Source organism: Neoarius graeffei, chromosome 20 (assembly GCF_027579695.1).
Source record: "Neoarius graeffei isolate fNeoGra1 chromosome 20, fNeoGra1.pri, whole genome shotgun sequence".
In the NCBI taxonomy this organism is placed as follows: Eukaryota; Metazoa; Chordata; class Actinopteri; order Siluriformes; family Ariidae; genus Neoarius; species Neoarius graeffei.
The window spans coordinates 28,563,255-28,588,306 of record NC_083588.1 but is presented as its reverse complement, the minus strand read 5'-3'; the positions used below and the strand labels follow the sequence as shown (position 1 = coordinate 28,588,306).

The window sequence follows — 25,052 nt, the reverse complement described above, 5'->3', positions numbered from 1 at the left end:
GAGGGGATTCCTAACAAATAATGTGCATGAAATCGCTCGCTTCGCGAAGTCAAGCAAACAGAAGAAGTTCGACGTGCGCAGGTGTACCACCATCTTTTTCTTCTTTTGGGTTTTATGGCAGCTGGCATCCAGTGTTGCATTACTGCCATCTACAGATTTACCTTGACTGTGCACTGACGGTTACATCATTCTGTCGCTAAACGAATAGCTGATCACACCGAGGTGCTCGTTGACTGCCGATATTTATTAGTTTGGTCCTGCATTTCCTTTCCTTTGCAACATAATGTCTTTTCTTCTCTCTTTCCATTACTGTAGTTGGCCTATCACGCTTCATTTGCATCCTCCATTTTTCTCTCCTGTTTAAAATTTGTATCCAACAATGCCTTGCGCGAATGGGGAAAGTCCACCGCATGATGTAGTATCTTGAATCTCTGACATCGTATCATGGTGAAGCAAGAAAAAAAAATAGTGGACCACGTGGTCCTAAATTCATTAATTGTTCTATTTAAAAAAAAAAAAAAAAAACTAATAAAATTGGGAGTCTGTGATTCAAATTCAGTAGCTTTTGGTCCACTAAACAAAAATAATTGGGTGTCAGGGAAAATTCTTTTTATGACCTAAACTTGAAAAATCTGAAGGGCAGTTTACCTTTAAGTAGCCACTTGATATTCTCTTATGCAATGTTATTCACTTAACTGTTATCCATTAAAAAGATACATACTTTCCTGTATGCTTACAGGAAAGTTCATGTTTAATATGATCTGATACTCATCCAGCTCAGTATCTGATTGGGATGTTCCTAGAGTATGAATACCATGGCACAATAATGTGTTCTCAATCAATATAAAAACACGCAATACAAATACAATCAAAATATTTTCCACCGTCCATACCTTTACTTCAATACTGGCTTTGTGACATTTAATATTACAGATATCTTAAAATAACAGCTTTAACTCAGACTGTTTAAATATGCTGCCAATGAAGACTTCCTGTGTAAGATGTTACCCTAGAAACAATAATGTAGCTGGCACTATTGTCACAGTTGCGGTTAAAGAAAATTAACACTTTCTGACCAATCGATTTAGAGACTTCAGCTGTAACATGAACAATGAATTAATATTAAAGGTGATTTCTTATTATACCTCTTTTCCACAAGTTGACACAGTTCCCTGAAGTCTTAATGAAATGTGTGACCATGCTTTGTTCAAAATACCACAAGGATAAAGCCCCAAAGTTCCCTTTCACCCTGTCTAAAACGGCCCTGAGATGAGCTGCTAACTGGGGAGTTTCCCCAAGAGCTACGTACCTAAAAGGGCTGTTTTTTTTTCCTGTTTGCAATCACATCACCCGTAGGAACGCTGACATGATGTAAACCGGCTTGCTAGTGTGACATTAACAGGAAATGTGAGCAAAGATTTTTGTTTTACTGAGATGCATCAAAATCGAGCTGTAGTTCCTCTGTCGCATATATGCTCAATAAAGCCTGGACTTCACTGTCAGTCAACTTGTGTGTGTTCATTTTTCATTGCTAATGTTAAGAGGTGGGGTTTTACTCGGCTAATATTTTACAGGGATATTTAAAAATGCCAGTTGACAGTGTTGCGTTGGCTCATGTTCGACCAGTTGGCATACACTTGGATCACTCATGGTTTCTCTTGTGCTGGGAGAGTATCTATCCTGAAGTAGGAGCTAAAAAAAAAGTCCCTCAAAAAGGCATTCAAAGAACTATGATCGTTGTTGGTTCCTGCAGTGCGGGGACACAAAAAAGGGAGAACTTCTTCAGACAGTTCTAAGAACTAGGAAAAATTGCCTATGATCCAAAAGTGCCTTTTCAGTGCCTGTTGCTTTAAATGAGCCACTGCTCATGCCACCCCCTCTTTCTCCAGCCAATCAGGTAGCACTTTCTTCATGAATATTCATTCGCAAAGGCAGTTCTCAAGCTGTGAGTGGAGATCCTCAGATGAGGGGGTGGCATAATTTTAATGAGCTCCACTTGTGACATAAGCCCTTTTTACACACATTCTGTAGTAATGGTGTAAAGAAGGCACCTCAATTTTCTGGCTTTTGTGATTTACATTGAACAAAATAAAGCCAACATGAGCCAGTGTTCTGCAGCCAGAGGTGTGACATTTCACAACAAAACGCCAGTGTTTAGTGTGACATATCTACGTGTTGGAAATATGAATGCATGATCATACCGGGGCTGTTTTAAAAACAACAATGGCTGTACTGAGTTGAGGTGTTTTTGTTCGCCGTGCACGTTAGTACCACTCTTTCAACACAAGCAAAGTTACTGAGCATCGTATGCAACGTTTCATCACTTCTGTTAAATAATTTACATTTAAGGGAAGTAACAGCCTCATTATATAATAACGTTTGTGTCCTTTAGAGTACAAACCGAGCTGGCTTTTTGGGGGAACAAGTGTCCCAGAAAACTGCGCACAAAAATGAGAGAGAAAATCAGAGTGAAAAATGAGGAAGAGGGGAGTGAAAAGAGTCGTGTGAGCAACATATTTGTGTGATCAGAATTATTTTGGAGGAGAAAGTGAAGAAAAGTAGGAAGTGATTTGAGGCAGAAAAGCACATAGACCTTAGATGCCGTAGATGTTTGAGTTTGTGCTGGTTTTGGAAAGAAGAATGCCAAGGTCAAAAACTTCACACCCCTGTCCTGATGTTCTGGCTGTTTCTTTTACACAGACCGTGGATTCTGGCTCTAGATTAGAAGTGGAACAGCACAGACCCCTTGTTCAGCATTCAGACATTTTATACAGAAGGTGAGGCAGAATAAAGGCGTAAGATTCCTGCCTTAAACAGTCTGTAAAAAAGGTGATAGAAAGGGGAGACAAATCTGAACGGTTTCTTGAAGCACATATTTTCTGATCTAGGCATCCCAGAAGAAACTGACAGGGTTCTCTTATTTTAGAGTTTGTGGGTTGGAAGGCACTCCAGATATGGATGTGCACAAGCACTGAAAAATTGAGGTTTTAAAAAAAAAAAGTTCCTTGAATCACTCCTAATATTCCTATAGTAATATACAACCCCGATTCCAAAAAAGTTGGGACAAAGAACAAATTGTAAATAAAAACGGAATGCAATGATGTGGAAGTTTCAAAATTCCATATTTTATTCAGAATAGAACATAAATGACATATCAAATGTTTAAACTGAGAAAATGTATCATTTAAAGAGAAAAATTAGGTGATTTTTAAATTTCATGACAACACATCTCAAAGTTGGGACAAGGCCATGTTTACCACTGTGAGACATCCCCTTTTCTCTTTACAACAGTCTGTAAACGTCTGGGGACTGAGGAGACAAGTTGCTTAAATTTAGGGATAGGAATGTTAACCCATTCTTGTCTAATGGAGGATTCTAGTTGCTCAACTGTCTTAGGTCTTTTTTGTCGTATCTTCCGTTTTATGATGCGCCAAATGTTTTCTATGGGTGAAAGATCTGGACTGCAGGCTGGCCAGTTCAGTACCCGGACCCTTCTTCTATGCAGCCATGATGCTGTAATTGATGCAGTATGTGGTTTGGCATTGTCATGTTGGAAAATGCAAGGTCTTCCCTGAAAGAGACGTTGTCTGGATGGGAGCATATGTTGCTCTAGAACCTGGATATCCCTTTCAGCATTGATGGTGTCTTTCCAGATGTGTAAGCTGCCCATGCCACACGCACTAATGCAACCCCATACCATCAGAGATGCAGGCTTCTGAACTGAGCGCTGATAACAACTTGGGTCGACCTTCTCCTCTTTAGTCCGAACTTCAAATTTTGATTCGTCTGACCACAGAACAGTTTTCCACTTTGCCACAGTCCATTTTAAATGAGCCTTGGCCCAGAGAAGATGTCTGCGCTTCTGGATCATGTTTAGATACGGCTGCTTCTTTGAACTATCGAGTTTTAGCTGGCAACGGCAGATGGCACGGTGAATTGTGTTCACAGATAATGTTCTCTGGAAATATTCTTGAGCCCATTTTGTGATGTCCAATACAGAAGCATGCCTGTATGTGATGCAGTGCCATCTAAGGGCCCGAAGATCACGGGCACCCAGTATGGTTTTCCGGCCTTGACCCTTACGCACAGAGATTCTTCCAGATTCTCTGAATCTTTTGATATTATGCACTGTAGATGATGATCCGTTCAAACTCTTTGCAATTTTACACTGTCGAACTCCTTTCTGATATTGCTCCACTATTTGTCGGTGCAGAATTAGGGGGATTGGTGATCCTCTTCCCATCTTTACTTCTGAGAGCTGCTGCCACTCCAAGATGCTCTTTTTATACCCAGTCATGTTAATGACCTATTGCCAATTGACCTAATGAGTTGCAATTTGGTCCTCCAGCTGTTCCTTTTTTGTACCTTTTAACTTTTCCAGCTTCTTATTGCCCCTATCCCAACTTTGAGATGTGTTGCTGTCATGAAATTTCAAATGAGCCAATATTTGGCATGAAATTTCAAAATGTCTCACTTTCGACATTTGATATGTTGTCTATGTTCTATTGTGAATACAATATCAGTTTTTGAGATTTGTAAATTATTGCATTCCGTTTTTATTTACAATTTGTACTTTGTCCCAACTTTTTTGGAATCGGGGTTGTAGTTAATTCACAGGTATTTGTATGAAGCAGCATTTCTCAACCTTTTTTCAGTCATGGCGCCCTTCAGAAGTATGCAAATTCTCAAGGCACCCCCATATAAAATATACGCAGTCACGCTGACCCCGGCATTGACATTGTGAAATGGGAAAGGGGGCCGTGAGACAAATTTTGATGATGCATGAGGCGGCGATGATCTGCATTAGTGTAACTTTATTTATTTCAATGTTAGAAATAAATAAATATTTTTTTTGTTCTCTCTCTCCGTGCTTCCACGGAAGGTGGTCGCATTCTCTGCTCTCCCTTTCCCTCTTTTTTTTTTTCCCCTGCTTGTGCTTCTTTGTCTTGTCTCGTCTGCTGTACTTTTTGAAGAGACTCTCCCTGCATTACTTTCTAAACTAAAAAAAAAGCATGGAATTTATTGTAGCAGTTCGTGTAGGTGGGTGGAGCACAGAAGGACAGCAGGACAGAACTGATTTCACAAAACTTTTATTCAGCTTTTCAGCGTTTATATCTATTCCCACACAAGCAGAGGTGGAAAAACCCGGGTGCAGAAAGTAAAAACCCTGCCACATTTTTGCTCCAGCCAATTCAATGAACCAGCTGATCCTAATTACAACATCCCCTAAGCCAGGTTGATGAGCTAATTGGTGAAATCACCTGTGTTGAGAGTACAGGCAGAAGGAAAACCAAAGCAGGACTTTTACTTTGTCAATCCAGTTTTTCCACCTCTGCACATCAGCTGTCTGGTTGTGGAGAGAGCTCTCTCTGCTCTCTCTCCTTTAAATAGGGCACGGTCACTGGGAAGACACACAAACACATATTAATTAACGACAGGTGTAGTGATTCTGCCACTTACCTTCCCTGACTCCGCCCTCCTGTCACAGACTGATGCTAGGCCGACTCCTCCCCCCCCCCCCGATGAGAGAGGAAGTCCGCCACGACCATCTGCGCCCCCGGCCTGTGGATCACCTTGAAGTTAAAGGGTTGGAGTGCCAGATACCAACAGGTGATCCGCGCGTTGGCATCCTTCATGCGGTGGAGCCACTGGAGGGGCGCGTGGTCTGAACAGAGGGTGAAAGGGCGTCCCAGCAGGTAGTAACGGAGGGCGAGGACCGCCCACTTGATCGCCAGGCACTCCTTCTCGATGGTACTGTAGCGCCCCTCACGCACCGACAGCTTCCGACTAATGTATAAGACTGGGCGATTCTCCACCTGCTGAGACAAAACGGCCCCCAGCCCTCTGTCCGACACATCCGTCTGTAACATAAAGGAGAGAGAAAAGTCAGGAGAGTGTAAAAGTGGCCCCCCCACACAGTGCAGTCTTTACCTTAGAGAGAGCCCGCTGGCATTGCTCCGTCCACTGGACTGGATCTGGTGCCCCCATTTTAGTCAGATCAGTCAGCGGGCTGGTGATGTCCGAATAATTAGGTATAAACCTACGATAATAGCCAGCCAGCCCCAGGAACTGTCTCACCCCCTTTTTGGTCTTGGGCCTCGGGCAGGCCGCAATCTCTGCAGTCTTGTTAATCTGGGGACGCACCTGCCTATTGCCCAAGTGGAAGCCCAGATACCGTACTTCCACCTGCCCGCCTCAGCGACCTAAGGACGGCCCTCAGATGTTGTAGGTGCCGCGGCCAGTCATTACTTTAAATAATATCGTTTAGGTACGCAGGTAGGTGGCGTGGGGGCGGAGGACCCTGTCCATCAGCCGCCCCAAACAGCCCAAAAGGAAGTGTGATGAATTGGTGTAAGCCAAACGGTGTGGAAAAGGCCGTTTTTTTTTTCCCGGGATAGTGGAGTCAAGGGGATCTGCCAATAACCCTTTGTTAAATCCAGTGTCGAGTAAAAACGAGCCGTGCCTAGCCGATTGAGCAACTCCTCAATACGAGGCATTGGGTATGCATCGAATTTAGACACCGCGTTGACTTTTTTTTCTATAGTCTACACGGAACCGGGCCAACCCTTCGGCCTTGGGTACCAAGACCACCGGGCTGCTCCAGTCACTGTGGGACTCCTCGACGATGCCCATTTCGAGCATGGCCTCGAGTTTTTTCCGAACCACCTTTTTCTTGTGTTCGGGTAACCTGTAAGGGCGGCTACGCACTACCACCCCCGGGGGTGTCTCAATGTGGTGCTCTATGAGGTTAGTGCGGCCGGGCAGGGGCGAGAACACATCCGAAAACTCGGTCTGCAACTGGGCAACCTCCGCGAGTTTGGTCGGGGAGAGGTGGTCTCCACAGGGGGCCGGAGAGGGACGTGATGCTAATGTTCCTTTTTGAACCTCTGGCCCCAGCTCCGCCTTCTTCGGAACCACCGACACCAATGCCACAGGGACCTCCTCGTTCCAGAGTTTGAGTAGGTTGAGGTGGTAAATCTGTAGCGCCCCACCCCTGTCCGTTCGCCTCACCTCATAGTCGACGTCCCTGACTCGCCATGTGACCTCAAAGGGTCCTTGCCACTTGGCGACTAATTTAGAGCTCGATGTGGGTAACAGTATGAGTACTTTCTCTCCTGATGCGAACTCTCTAAGGCACGTTCCCTTGTCGTACAGGTGCGTTTGCCGTTCTTGGGCCTGCCGCAAATTCTCCTGGGTTAGGTGTGTGTGTGTGTGTAGTTTTGCGCGCAGGTCAATAACGTATTGAATTTCATTTTTGCTTGGTGAAGGTCCCTCCTCCCAATTTTCTCGCAGCACATCTAAAATGCCGCGCGGCTTACGCCCATATAATAATTCAAACGGGGAGAACCCCGTGGAGGCTTGGGGGACCTCTCACACTACAAAGAGCAAGGGTTCGAGCCATTTATCCCAGTTACGCGCGTCCTCACTTACAAATTTTTTAATTATGTTTTTATGGGTGCGATTAAACCGTCCGTTTGTGGGTGATGCACACTGGTGCGGATCGGCTTAATACCTAATAACTCATACAGTTCGTTCAGTGTTCGTGACATAAACGAGGTGCCTTGATCAGTCAGAATCTCTTTCGGGATTCCAACTCGGGAGATGACGCGGAAGAGTGCCTCTGCAATACTGCGTGCTGAGATATTGCGAAGAGACACTGCTTCCGGGTATCGCATTGCATAGTCCACTAGAACTAATATAAAGTGGTACCCTCGTGTTGACCGATCTAATGGCCCGACGAGATCATCCCAATTCTTTCGAACGGGGTCTCGATTAACAGCAGAAGGTGCAAAGGCGCTTTTGGAATGGCCGCTGGATTTACTAACTGGCATTCGCGGCACGCCGTACACCACCTGCGGACATCGCCGCGAATCCCTGGCCAATAGAATGGGGCCATTATTCGGGCTAGTGTCTTATCCTGCCCTAAGTGTCCAGCCATGGGATTAAAGTGAGCCGCCTGGAATACCAATTCCTGGCGGCTCTTCGGAATTAAAAGCTGCGTGACTCGCTCTTTAGTTTGAGTGTCCTGCGTCACTTGGTATAATCTATCCTTCATAATCGTGAAGTAGGGGAAGGACGGGGTGGCGTTCAGCTGGAGCGTTTGACCATCGATTACTCTCACTTGGTCAAACGCATGCCGCAGAGTCTCGTCTCGCGATTGCTCTAATGGGAAATCCGCGAGGGATTCCCCAATAGAGAGAGGAGGAGCCGGCGGCTCCTCACTCTGACGCGGAGATGACGTAGATGGCTCTGTGACAGCTGCTCCCGCCAAAGCGACACCGGGACCTCCTCCTGTCAAATGGCAGGACCCACTCTTCACTAAGTGTGTCATTAAATCCCGAAATCCCGGCCAATCAGTCCCCAAAATTAAAGAGTGGGTAAGGCGAGGATTAACCGCCGCCTTCACTATAGATTTTTCCCCTCTGGAAAAAAATGTGGACTGACACTAAAGGGTAGTTGTGTACATCCCTGTGCGCACACACCTTCACCAATTGTGCTCCCCCCACTGCCTCGTCTTGCACCAGGCTTTGGTGAATTGAGGTCTGATTACAGCCAGAATTCACCAACGCCTGATATGTATCCCCTTGGATACTTACTGGTATGCGATACGCTCCGGCCCGATCGAGGGCGGCTCCTGGCGCATTGGGGATCCGAACCACCGCGCCCACCTCCATTACCGAGCACTGCTGTTGGAGGTGGCCCGGTTCCCCGCAGCGCCAGCAAACCGGCCCGGGCTTTCTCTCTGCTCTGGTGCACACTCACCTGAGGGGGGGGAGAAACAGACACAGAAGGGCACCGCGGGTGCGGCAGGCCGGCTGAGGTGGCCTCCGCCTCCGCGGTGGGGGAATGGGGTGAGGAGAAGACACAGGAGGAGGGGAGAGAGGAGAGAAGAGGTCGTCTGCTGTCCTGCTGTCGGGACAACCGCCAGATGATCCTTCGCCAGCTCTATTGCTTGATCCAGCGCCACCGGGCGGTGGCACTGGACCCACTCTGCGGTTCCTGTTGGTAAACGCGCGATGAACTGTTCTAGTACCACCTGGTCGATGAGTCCCTCGGCGTCGCAGCTGTCGGCCTTCAACCACTGCCAGCAGGCGTCCCGGAGTTGCTGGCCAAACGCGAACGGCTGGCCGACTTCCTCCAAGCGCAGAGCGCAGAAACGCTGATGTTGCTCCGGGGTGCGTCCCACTTGCTGGAGGACGGCCCGGCGAAGGTCCGCGTAGGCCAGCCGGCGGTCGGCGGGGAGCTGTAGCGCGGCCAGCTGCGCCTCTCCTGTTAGCAGGGGGAGGAGGCGCGCCGTGCGCTGTTCCACCGGCCACCCCGAGGTCTCTGCTACCTGCTCAAAGAGCGTGAAGAATGCCTTGGGGTCGTCCTGTGGGCCCATCTTCGTGAGGGGGGGAAGGGCCCGCGGCGGTGGAGATGGTGGGCCCCACCGACGCGAGGAGGTGCCGGAACGCCCGACGATCTTCCTGTTGCTCCAGCACCAGGGCCTCGAACCGTTGTTCTTGCTCCTTTCGGAGGGCGAGCAGTGCCTGGTGCTGGCTCTGTTGGGCCGTGGCGAGGGCGTGGATCAGGTCGGCGAAGGTGGAGGACTCCATGGAGCTGTTGTCTTCTGTGCTCGTTCTCGGGTTTCGGCAGTTCGTGTAGGTGGGTGGAGCACAGAAGGACGGCAGGACAGAACTGATTTCACAAAACTCTCTTTTATTCAGTTTTTCAGCATTTATATTTATTCCTACACACTCAGACACACGCGCGCACACATCAGCCGTCTGGTTGTGGAGAGAGCTCTCTCTGCTCTCGCCTTAAATAGGGCGCGGTCACTGGGAAGACACACAAACACATTAATTAACGTCAGGTGTAGTGATTCTGCCACTTACCTTCCCTGACTCTGCCCTCCTGTCACAGACTGATGCTAGACCACGCCCCCCGCTGCCACATATTTATAAACTGGTCTCCTAACGAAATTGACAGTTTTCTCGACAAGAAGCCTGGGTTCGGGGGAACCCGTCTGTCCTGCCGGAACGTTTGCGGCTGTTTACACGATGGACACGTGGGAGCGGTGGCGAGTCGTGTGCCTGGCGATTCTTTCTGTGGAGCACATTGAAGATCTCTACCTATTCGGAACCATGATTACAGGACTTTTGCTGATATTTGGATTAGGCATTGCCCTGGTATATCGAGGAAATCAGACAACGGTGACAGCTGTTCAAAGCCCCACAAAGCTGCCCGATATGATTGGAGTGGTGGGCAAAGCTGTCGGCACTCAGACTGTGGATATTCAGAACTTGAACCACAACATGGTTGTTATCTCAGAGAAGCTTTCGGCTTTGCAAGGAATACGTTTTTCGGAGACCAATTTGAACAGAATGGACGGAATGGACAGATATGGACGAGGGGTGTGGATGTGCAAAGACTGCGTCTGGAAAGACCAAACAATTTATATCTTATCGACATTCGGCTCCCTGAGACAGCACCGGCCTTGGTTAAGGCCGTTGCTGAGGCAACAGTTCCCCCTGAAGGTTATTGCTGGGAGATGCTCTCGCATTCCTTCTCCAACTTTCCACGGTCGCCATTTTCATCCCCAGTGTGACAAGTGGGTGCATGACCAGCGCCTTCATGGCTGCAGGAGCGGACGGCTGCTTGCTTGCACAGGATTACCTCTACCTCCTCCCCTCAAGTCCCGTGTTTAAAGTGTACTTGTGTTATTGTCTGCTTATGTGCAAAGGTTTTTTAAATGTTCCCACACTGTACTCCTGACAGGAGCATAGTGGGGGGGGGGGGTTCTTTTTTTTTTTTTTCCCTTATCTCTCCTCATGTTGTTTCCTTTTCTTTTATCCCTGTCTTCCTCTCCTGTTCCCCTTCTGTAAGGACAGGTTGATGGTCAATTTCACTGGCAACAGTGATTAATAAAGGGTTCATTCATTCAGAATATATAATTTTTTGACGGCACCCCTAACAAAGCTAGATGGCACCCCAGGGTGCCACGGCACCCCGGTTGAGAAAGGCTGGTATGAAGGACAGAGCACATAATTTGCAACTAATAATAGACCCCTTCGCAGTAAACGTCATTCATACATAAGAGGAAATTGCGCATGCAGCCTGGACCCAAAAAAGACTCAGCGACGGTAGAGACGAGAAGAAATATTTGGAAGAAATGCCTAGTTGTTGTGTTGTCAGGTGTCAGAATCGTAGCAGTGATGGGGTTAAAATGTACAGAATTCCAGCAGGATCTCACCCATTCCAAAAAAATCGCCGACGTCTATGGCTACTAGTCATCAAACGTGTAGACTAGGATGAAAGCACCATCAAAAATGCGCGGGTTTGCAGCGCCCACTTCATCACAGGTAAGATCAGGCTATTTATTAAAGCTTTCTTTTTTTATTTTTTCTAGTCTTCGTTTATTGATGTAGCAAAATACTTTGGTAACGTTTGTCTGATTAGCTGGGTCATAGTTACACAATGTAATGAATATTGTTAGCATGTTAACTTAGCTTTGCATGCAATTTTGTTTGTAGGAGAGGTCTCGCTTGACTCAAGCAGTCCAGATTTTGTGCCATCATTATTTGTGTATGCCGAAAATCACAATTTTAAAGCAAAGATGGAAAGGTAAAATTGTGTGCCCTCACTCTAAATGCCAACTTACGTTGACTGCTCTAACCTAGCTCCCGCCCTGTTCAGTTTCATTTCTGGTCTCTGCCTCTCGCTTTTTACGCAGCTCTGATTTCTCTTAGCTGCACTCTTTACACCATCATTCCTTTCATGCCATTACCTCCTGCAAATTGCTGTTTAGTGTTGGTATTTGCTGTTATAGCTAAAGCCACATTGCCATCACATCACTGGCATAATTTGATTAAAACAAAATGAATATGAATGTCCCATTGTTAATCAAGTTGTAGTTTCGCTGTAACCAGAATGTTGATGGCAGGCTACTTTTGTAAATAGGTTTTTTTTTTTTTTTTTGAGTTTGACATTTTTTGTAAATAGTATGACTGCCTTCAGGTATCAGAGGAAAATGAGGAGGGGAACTTACTAACATCGTCCGTCCACTCTTTAATTAAATACGGATCCGGTAGGCGATGTCCACTTGTTAGAGTTAACTTATTTATGTAGCATTCTCGATCTTGTAACGACAATTGTTTTGCATAATCTGACAGACCGGCATTATGAGCTATGGGCAACGCCATTGTTTCTGAGTCCAGGCTGCGCGCGCATCCTGGCAACGGTCGGTTTGTTTACAAACATGCGAAGGGGTCTATAAATGCATTTTTAATAAGTGTTTAACAAAAATAAAAACCTTATCCAGCGCTCGAAACTAACGGTGTCCCGATGTCCCGGGGACCATAAAAAATATCATCGGGACACAAAATTATCATATCTGGGACAATCCCGGGACATTGGAAAAAAATAGATCTAGAAAAAAAAAGTTCTACATTAATATTATTTACAAAGCCGTAACACATACGTAGACATTCACCTAATTTGTCAATTTTAATTTGAAAACGTTAACAGCGAAAAATACATTAGTAGCTACACTTTCGATGCACCTGCATCCGTAGGCTACAGAGCAGCGCATTCTGTTCTAGAATCTTCGGCCGGAGTCCGCATTATATGGACTTGGAATGGAATTGCTACCGCACACGCTGCGCCGACTCTTGCCAGAACAAAAATGCTGAAGTGGTTGAAGCGGACCGACCGCGGGGAAGAAACTGAAAGCCCAGACATAACGTCTCCGGGACCTTCAGGATCCAAAGTGTCCTCGCCTGGTCTGCAGGCAACGCTAGCAACTGAATGAACTTAATGAACACTGTTAGACACGTTATAAAACACAACAGGAATGATGTGGATGATATTGACGGAAGATACCGTTCAACAGAATAAGTGAGTTTTCTTGGTGTCTTTCTAGTTCAGAAAGTTTAGTCAGTCAGCAGCACAACTAGGCTCGGACCTGCTGGCACTATGCTGATGTTCCACCCACGTTTCAGCAGCGAAAGTTCATAAAATGGATAACGGAAAGTTCATAAAAATGGATAACGGTCTCATCTCATTATCTCTAGCCGCTTTATCCTGTTCTACAGGGTCGCAGGCAAGCTGGAGCCTATCCCAGCTGACTACGGGCGAAAGGCGGGGTACACCCTGGACAAGTCGCCAGGTCATCACAGGGCTATGGATAACGGTAATGGTGAAAATTATAAGTTGGCCTTATAAGTGCCAACAGATATTCAAGGTATAAGTAGATGAAATGAACATAAAAGGGGTCTTATTTTCAACTAAAGTGTACTGCAGATGTAGTGAGTTGAAACATTTTCTGAATGAGCTAGTTGGCCCCTTTTAAATAAAAGGGTATCTATTCATACAGTGAGATCGCCAAAGTTTAATAAACTGAAAATGCAATAATTGTAATTTTGAAGTAGATGATGTATAGGACATGTGTCGCTTGTGTCTTGTGACTTATTGTAAAAATGATATAAAGGGTTCAAACTTGCATAGTTACAAATATAATAGTAACTTCATATGATAATATTAACCACTGGTTATTTCAGAGAGGAAAAAAATGGGGACACTATTGCTTCCATTCGGGACAATACAACACAGAATTCGGGACCACTGGGGGACACAAAAAGTTAATTTCGAGCCCTGACCTTATCATATAATTGAAGTGTGGGAACAGCATCCCGCTCAGCATGGATTATTTTTTTTATAACCGCATGGTCCATCCTGTGTTTTACTTAATTGCCATGGAAACACTTTCATCCAATGCTAATTCATAGATATCTGGATGCAAAGATTTGACAATGGAAGAAAGCATTTAATAACATTATTAAATGTTATTTATATAATGTTGTGGTGTAAAGTAATGGAACATTTTAATATACGGAAACTGGACTGGACACACAGAGCATTGAACTGGATTGAGCCTGAGCAGGCAAGCTGTCCATACTATGAGAAAGAAGTTGACCTCATTAGAGCATCTGAAATACTAAGCCTGTGTAGATCTGAACAATCAAATTAACATCCATCCATCCATCCATTTTCTACCGCTTGTCCAGGTCATGGGGGTAGCAGCCTAAGCAGAGCTGCCCAGACCTCCCTCTCCCTGGCCACCTCCACCAGCTCTTCTGGGGGAATACCGAGGTGTTCCCAGGCCAGCCAAGATATGTAATCTCTCCAGCGTGGCCTGGGTCTGCTCCGGGGTCTCTTCCCGGTGGGGCATGCTCAGAGAGCCTTCCTTGGGAGACATCCAGGAGGCATCCTAACAAGGTGCCTGAACCACCTCAACTGACTCCTTTTGATGTGGAGGAGCAATGGTTCTATTCTGAGCCTCTCCGAATGACTGAGCTTCTCACCCTATCTCTAAGGGAGAGTCCATCCACCCTGCAGAGAAAACTCATTTTGACTGCTTGTATCTGCGTTCTCATTCTTTCAGTCACTACCCATAACTCATGATCATAGGGAGGGAAAGTGAAACACAGCGATCCTAGTGGTAGCGTTCTTAAGCCGAGAGCCATACTATTGAAAATACCATAGACCCGATTTAAAAAAAAAAAAAAAAATCCCACGAAGTTATGACGTGGAACTTGTACACCCCCCAAAAATATGTTGTATATGTTGGGATTATCTACTAACTGTGAAAGTATCAGGTGAAATTTCACTGTTTAAAAGATCGAAATTGCGCCTAACCTGTCAGAAACGGACTACAACCAAACTGTCTAGTCAGAGTCACTCATATTACGTCAGCAGTAGGCTTAGCTATGTCACACTTAGTTATCCCCATGAGGGATTCATTTCTTATTGGTACAGAAATACTCTGCCAACCACTGTTGCGTTCCCCGTGGCAAAATAGGGGATAGGGGAAGCAACAGAGATAAACCAAAACGATCTGGGAGGAAAAAGAAGACAAGGAGGTGGACTGCTTTGCGACAATGTTTATTGTTAAAAGCGGTATACAAATAAACTTGACTTGACTCAGGGCTGAAACGGAAACCGTTTTTATTCACAAAACAGAAAAAAAACCAATTAGTTACTGGTCTCCAAACAAAGGAAAAACAAGGCAAGGCAAGTTTGTTTATATAGCACATTTCATACACAGTGGCAATTCAATGTGCTTTACAGAAGTAAAAGCAAAACAGTAAACAATAGAAAATAAAATTACATAAAATAAATGGGGAAGAAAAATAATAAGAATTAAACAATAGTAGAAATAAAATAATAAAATGAAGTAAAAGTTCAGTAAAAAAAAACAGCAGAATAAAATGGAATAAAATTTAAGTAAAGTTTAAAACATGCAGAGACTATAAAAGTTAAGAAAGTTTAAAACATGTAAAGATGACGCTATTAATCAGTTAGCAGAAAGCATCTGAGAACAGCTTGGTCTTTAGTCTAGATTTGAAGCTGCCAACAGCAGGAGCATTTTTGATGTCCTCTGGGAGTTGGTTCCATAGCTGTACTGCATAGTAACTAAAAGCTGCTTCACCACACTGTTTTAACAACAGGTTTTACCAGTAAATTTTGCTGCTGCGATGTGGTAGATCTGATTGGGTTAGGTCGCTGCAACATATCAGAGAGGTAAATGGGCCCTGTACCATTTAGAGATTTGTACACCAGCAGCAATACTTTAAAGTCAATTCTGTAGCTTACTGGAAGCCAGTGAAGGGACCTTAGAATTGGAGTAATGTGCTCTCTTTTTGTTCGTGTGAGAACCCTAGCTGCTGCATTTTGAACCAGCTGAAGTCGTTTGATGGTCTTTTTTGGCAGGCCTGTGAAAAGGCCATTGCAGTAGTCAACCCTACTAGAGATGAAGGCATGTATAAGTTTTTCCAGATAATTTTTTGACATAAGTCCTCTTAGTTTGGTAATGTTTTTTAGGTGATAAAATGATGTTTTAGTAATTGCTTTCATGTGACTGTCAAAGTTTAGCTCGCTGTCCATGAAAACACCAAGATTTTTAACCATATCTTTTGTTTTAATCCTCTTTGTCAAGAATAGTGGTAATCTTGAGTCTTTTTCATCTTTTTTCCCAAATAGAATTACTTCTGTTTTATGTGTTCAGCTGAAGAAATTTTTTTGACATCCAGTTGTTGATTTGGTCGATACACTGGTAGAGACATTCAAGGGGGGCATAATCATTAGGTGATAGAGCAAAATAAATTTGGGTGTCATCTGCATAGCAGTGATACAAAATTGAGTTGTTCTTGATAATTTGTCCAAGTGGGAGCATATGAAGGTTGAATAGTAATGGTCCAAGAATCGACCCCTGGGGGACACCACAGGTCAAGGACATTGATGTTGAGGTACAATTTCCCATGGTAACAAAAGCTTCTATCTTTTAAGTATGATTGTAACCAATCGATAACTTTACCAGTCAACCCAACCCAGTGTTCAAGTCAATATAACAGTATGTTGTGATCAACAGTATCAAAAGCTGCACTGAGGTCCAGTAACACCAGGACCGATGTTTTGCCTGCATCAGTATTAAGACGTATGTCATTTATAACTTTAATCAGCGCTGTTTCAGTGCTATGATTGGCACGAAATCCTGACTGAAAGTTATCAAAACAGCTGTTTGATATCAAGAAGGCAGTTAATTGATTAAAGACAGTTTTTTTCAAGGATTTTCCCGATGAATGGTAGATTTGATATTGGCCTGTAGTTGTTTAATACTGAAGCATCCAGATTATTCTTTTTAAGTAGGGGCTTTACAACGGCTTTTTTCAGGGACACAGGAACAATGCCAGTCTCAAGGGATGTATTTATGATCTGAAGCACATCTGTAATTATGAGGTGAAGAACAGATTTAAAGTTGGTGGGCAGAATGTCCAATTCAGATGTTGAGGAACTGAGATTTTGTACAGTTTTTTCAAGAGTCTCGTAATCAATCAAACCGCATTTACCCTACTAAAATCAGTACAAAAACGGGGCATTCCATCAGCTTTTGGCACTAACAAACATGGGGAACTCCAGGGGCTGCGACTAGGCTTAGCTAAACCATTTTCCACCAGGTACTCCACCTCAGCCTTCATTAGCTGACGCTTATCTACTGAGCATTGATAGGCATGTTGCTTCATAGGAGCAGCACCCCCCACGTCAATATCATGCTGCAATACCTTGGTACGAGACGGCACATCCCCAAGCAAGGTGGGAAAGGACTGAAACAAGCTCAGAATTTCAGATCGCTGTTCGGCAGGGAGGTAAGAAAGACGGGAGTCAGCATCTGACAGAAACTCAGAATTTATTAATCTACCACTCTGTTGGCCACCAGAGGGCACATTGAGTCCATCATCTGCTAGTACCTCAGCACACACCAGGGAAGCCGGCTGGCCAGCGCTGCCCCGCACCTGAGACGGGTCTCTGGGAAAATAAGGTTTTAACATGTTTATATGAGACAGTCGTGTTTTACGTCTACGTTCAGGGGTGCAGATGATATAATCCGTGTCCGATGCCCTTTTGTCTATCACATACGGACCTAGAAACCGGGCGGTGAGAGCAGAACCAGGCACCGGTAGCAACACAAGCACTTGATCACCAGGGTGGAATTGGCGCACCACCACCTTAGTTATACCGCTTCTTCATATCCTCCTGGGAAGCGGAGAGGGCTTCCCTCGCCAGCGAAGTGGCACTATGTAATCGGACTCTACACTGTGACACAAAATCTAAAACATTGGTTTTAGGAGGGGAACTGGTCATGAACTGGTCCTGCAACACTTTTAAGGGGCCACGTATATTGTGGCCAAACACCAACTCCGATGGGCTAAACCCAAGTGACTCCTGCTTAGCATCACGGATAGCAAAGAGCATAAACGGCAGCCCCTCATCCCAATCTTTTCCGGACTCGTAACAATATTTCTGCAACATCGATTTTAGAGTTTGGTGCCATCACTCCAACGCACCCTGTGACTCTGGGTGGTAAGCGCTACCTATGGAATGGGAAATCCCCAAGGACTGCAGGGCTTGTCGGAATGCTTTTGACAAATTTGTGCCTTGATCCGTCTGCACGATACGTGGAAGGTCAAAAGTGGTGAAGAACTTTAGGAGGGCTTTACTCCCCACCGATGCAGTAATTTTCCGAAGGGGAATGGCTTCAGGAAAACGAGTCGCGACACACATCATCGTCAATAGGAACTGGTTACCGGATTTAGTTTTTGGTAGGGGACCCACACAGTCTACAATAACATGCTTGAACGGCGTGCCGACAGTGGGAATGGGACACAGCGGGGCTGGAGGTACCTTTTTGATTTGGTTTACCAGTTATCTGGCATGTGTGACACGTTCGGCAAAAACGGGCTACGGCCGCTTTCATTCCGGGCCAAAAGAAATGTTTTAGGACCCGATCATATGTTTTAGTCACCCTCAGGTGACCAGACCACAGATGTTCATGGGCCAATGACAACACATGCTGCCTACAACCCTCCAGAATCACTATTTGATGGACCGACCCCCAGTCCTCATCCACCCCTCCCGGTCGAGGAACCCACCTCCGCACCAACAAGCCATCATCCAGTAAGTACAATGATTTTCTTTTATTTCCGTGATTACCATCACCAACGGCAGTAAAACACTTTTTCAGAGAGGGGTCAGCCTTCTGAGCTTTTATAAGGGCATCCCGATTTAGTGGCAGGGTGACATCAGGAGTGGTAACCGTCTCCACTACCTCTGGCAACTTAACAGAAGGGGCCAGCTTGTCCTCAAACAGGGTGGTACCGAACAGAGAGTCAGACAGATTCACTTCCTTACCTTGCTTACGGGCCTGAGCTCTGGTCAAAACACTGACGCCGAACACATCTGGGTGTTTTTCAGCTAAGACATCAAGCTCATGAACAGAGATAGGGACACTCACGACTTCTGGAGAAGGGTAAACTTTCCCACCTGCCAAGTCATTTCCCATAATGAATTCAACACTTTCTATAGGGAAAGAGGTACGAGCAGCCACCGAAAAGAAACCAGTCACTAACTGTGATCGCACGTGGACGCGGTGGGGGGGCGCAGGCACAAAACTCATCCCAATCCCCCTAACCACAGCACTCACATCACAGGCCGACTCTTTATTCAAAGGTAAAATGCTAGATAGTATAAATGACTGGGAACCACCAGTGTCACGGAGGATGGTAACTGGACACTGATCCTCCACTCTACCCGTGAGTGACACAAACCCACGAGAAATGAACGGTTTAAAACATTCATCTGACTCAGGTATGGCAGGACACTGACTGATCGGTGACGAGGCCACCGTTTTAATCAGACCCACCCCTTTTGATGGTTTCGGTGCAGCCCCCTGCTGCCTCCGCTTCAGTGCCTCACAGTCAGCGACCAGGTGGCCCGGCTTGAGGCAACAAAAGCAGGGCTTTCCCCCTCTTGGGCCCTGAGCAGGTGGACTGGCACGGGGAGTTGGACCCACCAGCTAGTCAACAGCCTTGCGGGAAAAGGGGTCATGCCGGTCGAAGTTGGTTTTGTGCGTCAGCGAAAACTCATCTGCCAGCACCGCAGCCTGCTACAGTGTTGACACCTTTCGCTCATTTAAGTATGTAACAATACGGTCAGAAACAGTTCTTAAACCCTTCCACCAGCACCAGTTCCCGCAAGGAGGCTACATCCCCAACCTTACATGCGGCACACCATCTGTCAAACAACACGCCCTTTTCCCGGGCAAAGTTGGCATAAGTTTGGCTATGGTTTTTCCTGAGCCCCCTGAAGCGTTGGCGGTACGCCTCTGGCACCAACTCATATGCCTGCAGGACAGCTCCTTTAAGTTTATCATATTCTAGGCTATCAGTAACCGAGAGCGACGCGCAAGCTTCTTGGGCTTTACCACTTAGCTTGCACTGTAGCAAAACTGCCCACACCTCCTGTGGCCAGCTTAATGCTACAGCGATTCGCTCGAATGCACTAAAATAGGTCTCAACCTCGGCCTCACGGAACACCGGGACCAGGGGAATGTTTTTACTCACATCGAAGTCCCCTCCGGTCAGAGACGGCAGCGACTTGGTCACCACCCCCGACCCTGTCTGCAGTTCCAACTGCCTCATTTTAATCGCCATATCTGCCTCCAGTGTCCTCAATTCCAACTCCCTCCGAAGTTGGAATTCCCTCTCACGCTCCTCTTTCTCCAGCTGGAGGCGAGCGAGGCGAATCTTCAGCTGAGCGTCAATCTTCAAACCAGGGGAGGACTCGACTGAAAAGGGGTCAAATTGCGGCAGTGTGACCGGCTTCTTTTCCCCCAGCACACTGGAGCGAGGAGTCAACCCAGTCGGCTGGGCCTCAGCCGGCTCCTCCAAAGGAGAAGAGGGGTGGCTCACCGCAACATTTGTCTCCCCGATACCACTTGGGAAATCCCTGGGCGCCAGGCTAAGCACCCCCTTAGCCACTAGATCCTCCGCAACCGCAGCCTTCAGGTCACACTTACGGAGAGAAAATGGGACAGAGACACCATAGTGCCTGGCGATTTCAAATAAGTCCTGTTTCCTACACTCCTCCAACTGACCCCACATAGGACCGGCCGCAAACATCGCTACATCAGATGTCGCCATGGCTAACCAGTTCCTCCCCCAGCCAACCTAGCCCACGGCGAATAGTAACGCTACAACCACAAAACAAAAGAGCACAATTAACCCACTACACAAAACAGACCCACCGGCTAACAGTTCACCCCCGGTTCCTACCTAACCAAAACTTCACCGATCTCAATCTTCTCGGAGCGTGCCGGGCTCGAGGCGACTTTAAAGGCTATCCCTCGGCGGCCGGAGTCCTGAACGCCTACCCCCGCCAGGGAAGTATATCCCCACCCAGGATTACTCCAAAAACAAAAAAAGGCAAAATCATAAACGAGTGCCTGATGGAAAGACTGAAATCAGCCTAGCTGGACACTCAGCTATCTCAACCAGGGAGACTGTCAAAAACCACACACACGCCGGTGATCCACAACCAAAACCCTCTCCTTCGATGGAGATATCCCGGATGAGCCCCCACTTGTTACGTTCCCTGTGGCAAAATAGGGGATAGGGGAAGTAACAGAGATAAACCAAAATGACCCGGGAGGAAAAAGAGGACAAGGAGGTGGACTCGGGGCCGAAACGGAAACCGTTTTTATTCACAAAATAGAAAAAAAAACAAAGTTACTGGTCTCCAAACAAAGGAAAAACAAACACGAGTCAAGTTTTCTCACCAAAACTACAACAAACAAACCACAACCAAACAGATCCGGGATTACGCACGCTCCTTTCCCCTTAAAGGAGCAGCCCACTCTCGCTAGATGCAGCTCACAACTCACTCTCTCTCCTAACTGTCACCGCCACAGCCTGCAGGCTCACACACTCCCTCGAAAGGCGTCTCCCTCTCACTTTTAATAAGGCCCCTCAACGAGGTGAGTGGCAACAGCTGCATACAAGAGGAAAGGGCGTCCACCTGAGAGAGAGAGAGAGAGAGGAAAAAAAAAACCCACACGCACCCACACAACCACACACACGACCCCTAGCACCAGGGTCGTAACAACCACGCTATACAAATTGGCATGTTGATGTAGGCTACTCGCCGGCCGCTACCTGCTACAGATTTGGAAAGGCGCTAGACTTGCGGTGACGTCGGGTCCGTGTAGTCTTTGATCAGCTTATTAAAAAAACATTCAAAACAATTCAAATCGGTGGAAAAAATAAAGTATGATCACCAGGATCGATAGAGCGGCCTGACATGCACAACATATGGAAGTCATTGTCTTAACTTTGAAGTGTAACCCGAAATGTAATTTTTTTTTTTTTAAGATATTCCCATTCATTTTGCCATAGAGGTTGGAATGCATCCAGTAGGGGGCGATGAGATTACTTTCCCTCCCTATAGGTGAGGGTGGGAACGTAGATGTAGTAAATTGAGAGCTTTGCCTTTTGGCTCAGCTCTCTCTTCACCACAACAGACCGGTTCAGTGTCTGCAACACTGCTCACACTGCCCTGATCCGTCTGTCCAACTCCCGCTCCCCCCTACCCTCACTCATGAACAAGACCCCGAGATACTTAAACTCCTCTACTTGAGGCAGCAACTCCCCTGACCCGAAGTGGGCACTCCACCCATTTCCGGCTGAGTACCATGGCCTCGGACTTGGAGGTGCTGATCCCCATCCCAGCTGCTTCACGCTTGGTTGCAAACCGTCCCAGCACCTGCTGGAGGTCACAGATTAATGAGGCCAACAGGACCACGTCATCCACAAAAAGCAGAGACGCAATCCTGAGGCCACCAAACCGGACACCCTCCGCCCCTTGGCTGTGCCTAGAAACTCTGTCCATGAAAGTTATGAACAGAACCGGTGATGGAGAGCAGCCCTGGTGGAGTTCCACCTGCATCAGGAATGAGTCTGACTTACTGCCGGCAATGCGAACCAAACTCCTGCTCCGGTCATACAGGGACCGAATGGCCCGCAGCAGTGGGCCCCGAACCCCATACTCCTGAAGCACCCCTCCACAGGGCACCACAAGGGACATGGTCGTAAGCCTTCTCTAGGTCCACAAAACACATGTAGACTGGTTGGGCAAACTCCGATGCACCCTTGCAAGGGTAAAGAGCTAGTCCAGTGTTCCATGCCCAGGACGAAAACCACTTTGTTCCTCCTGAATCTGAGGTTCAACTATCGACCGGACTCTCCTCCAGCACCCCAACATAGGCTTTCCTGGAGAGGCTGAGAAGTGTGCTTTCCCCCTAGAGTTGGAACACACTCTCCGGTCCCCCTTTTTGAAAAGGGGGACCACCTGCCAGTCTGCCAATCCAGAGGCACCTGTCCCCAACCTCCATGCAATGTTGAGGCGTGTCAGCCAAGACAGCCCAACAACATCCAGCGCCTTCAGGAACTTGGGGTGAATCTCATCCACCCCCGGAGCCTGGCTACTGAGGAGCTTTTTAATCACCTTGGCAACCTCATCCCCCGTGATGGTGTAAGTCCTCAGACTCTGCATCCTTCTCGGACAGCATGAAAGTTATATTGATTAATTTTGTTCTGATTTATGAGTTGTGCCCCCCCCCCCCCCCCCCAAAAAAAAAAAAAAAAAATAGGTGAGTGATTAGCAAAATGTCTGGAATTTGGACAGTTTGAGAAACTCTGCCTGAGCCAAGGATGCAGTTAACTGATAAATACTGTAAATGATTAGCATTGTTAGCCAAACCTAACCCTCTGTTTAAGGCAAGTTATTGCATTGGGACGTTCAGGAGTTTTCCTCTTGTGTGAGAGCATGAATTCAGCAATATTACAGTAACAGACTGTAAGTGTGTAAGAAGTGGCAGCGTTGTGAGAAAGCTCACAAGGTTACAGGTTTTCTGTATGAAAGGACTCTGTCTTGCTTTCTTCTCTGGCTATGTATCTCTTTTCTCTCTCTCTCTCTCTCTCTCACCAACCAACCAGTTTCATGCCATTCCGAACACTAGCACAGGCAGCTGCAAGTCCTGACTCTACCCTGACTTGCAGACGAGATGCAAAGCAACACTTTGTATCCAACATTGACTTGATGTTCATTTATATTACTTTAGATTTAATATGGATACTTCCTGTAGTTTGGAAATGTTATTTCTATTGTGTTGCACTGTAAATGCGATGACTTGCACAATATCAGAGATTTGTAGGGAGTCCGAGACTGTTTGTTTGTTTCAGGAGGGCTCGAATGGGATTACTGTATGGGAGCATTATGGAGCAGGGGTGAGTGTGGGTGAGTGTGAGTGAGTGAGAGAGAGCTGATGGTTGAGGAGAGTGAAAGACTGAGCAGGCCAGCTGTCCCTACCATAAGAAAGAAGGGGACATCTGGCATCATTAGAGCATCTGAAATACTAAGCCATTTTCAAGGTGCAATTTTTGTACTCATCAACTTATTTTTATGATTAGCTTCTATTATGCAGTTCAGTGTTTCCCCTAGAAAATGTTTGAAGATGCGGTGGCAAGACCTGCGCTCAGACATCCCACCCCAGTACGAGGATACGGGAGCATTCTGAGAAATTTTTTGTCAAAACACACTAAAATGGTGACCCTTTGTAAGGGAATAAATGAATAAACCTAGTCTTGAAAGACTAGGTAATTAACACAACAAAGACTGAGTGGCAGAATTGGTTGATATTAAAGTAGCCACAGAATACTTGCCATGGTCAGTGTGGTAAAGCCAAGTTTTGTATCTGGGCTTGTCAACCCATGTAGGGTCCCAGCCCGTGGCCTTGTGTTTGCCCTTCTTTTGGCTGCTCTCCTCTCTCTCTTCCCTCTTTTCACATTCTCTTTCCTGTTCTGGCAGTCTGCTTTGCTCTCCTGCTTGATTACTGCTACCTGCCTAAAATGTTCATATTTTCAAAACATTTACATGGACATTTTGAAATTAACGTGGTTTTCATCATTTCTGATCTGATGTGGCATTTCACAGATGAGCACACACACCCACTGACGTTTGGAAAAAGGGCTGTGTTTAAAAACTCGCGTGGGTGTTGTACTTTCTGCAACAGTGTATGCTCGAATTAGGGATGGACATCACATAACCAATAGCCTAGATTAATCTATAATTGACCATTAAGAATTTCGTTAAGAAGAATGACGTTCATGTTCATCGACAAAAATGAATAGCCTATAGGTTGTTGCGTAGTGCAAGTCTTCAAGCAATGAATTTCGCTGTCTGTCACGGACAAACATTTGTCCGTACCCTGGCTTCAGTTACCTACGAGCTTCCGTAGCATTGGTCAATCGCTTAAAAATCAACATGAAGCAGCACGGCGAAGTGTGGTGTGGGACCATTTTTAAATGTCCAAGTTTACTGTCATCACTATAATGGAGCGTATAAATACAATTCATCCACAACAAAAATGATGTAGCCTACCATTTGAACAGCGCACCTTGTAAAATGACGGTGGCGGTTCATCTCAATTCCAACTATAGACTCGGTGTTAGACTACGGACAAGAAGGAGCTGGAACATCTCATAGTAAAACTAAGATAGTTAAATACAAATGTTATGGCTTTGATTCTAAAAACACACCGAAGAGGGTCTGAAGTTTCGATATTTAGTGTATAGGCTATCAGGTAGAACCTGTGGTTTGTATCCAAGGACGGCTTGCAAACC

The 25,052-nt window shown here is 46.2% G+C and overlaps 1 protein-coding gene across 4 annotated transcripts in view; it reads left to right on the top strand.

Moving 5' to 3' along the window:
* The window catches only part of cyth1a (cytohesin 1a), a 200,101-nt gene that overhangs the window by 5,627 nt on the left and 169,422 nt on the right, over positions 1 to 25,052 (top strand). Inside the window, exon 2 of one of the 4 annotated variants that reach the window (XM_060901459.1) lies at positions 18,337 to 18,492. The exons of the other annotated variants lie outside the window; for them this stretch is intronic. Within the exon in view, the coding sequence (XP_060757442.1) occupies position 18,492 (1 nt within the window). The 5' untranslated portion in view covers positions 18,337 to 18,491. The remainder of the gene's footprint in view (positions 1 to 18,336; positions 18,493 to 25,052) is intronic. 4 annotated transcript variants of the gene reach the window in all.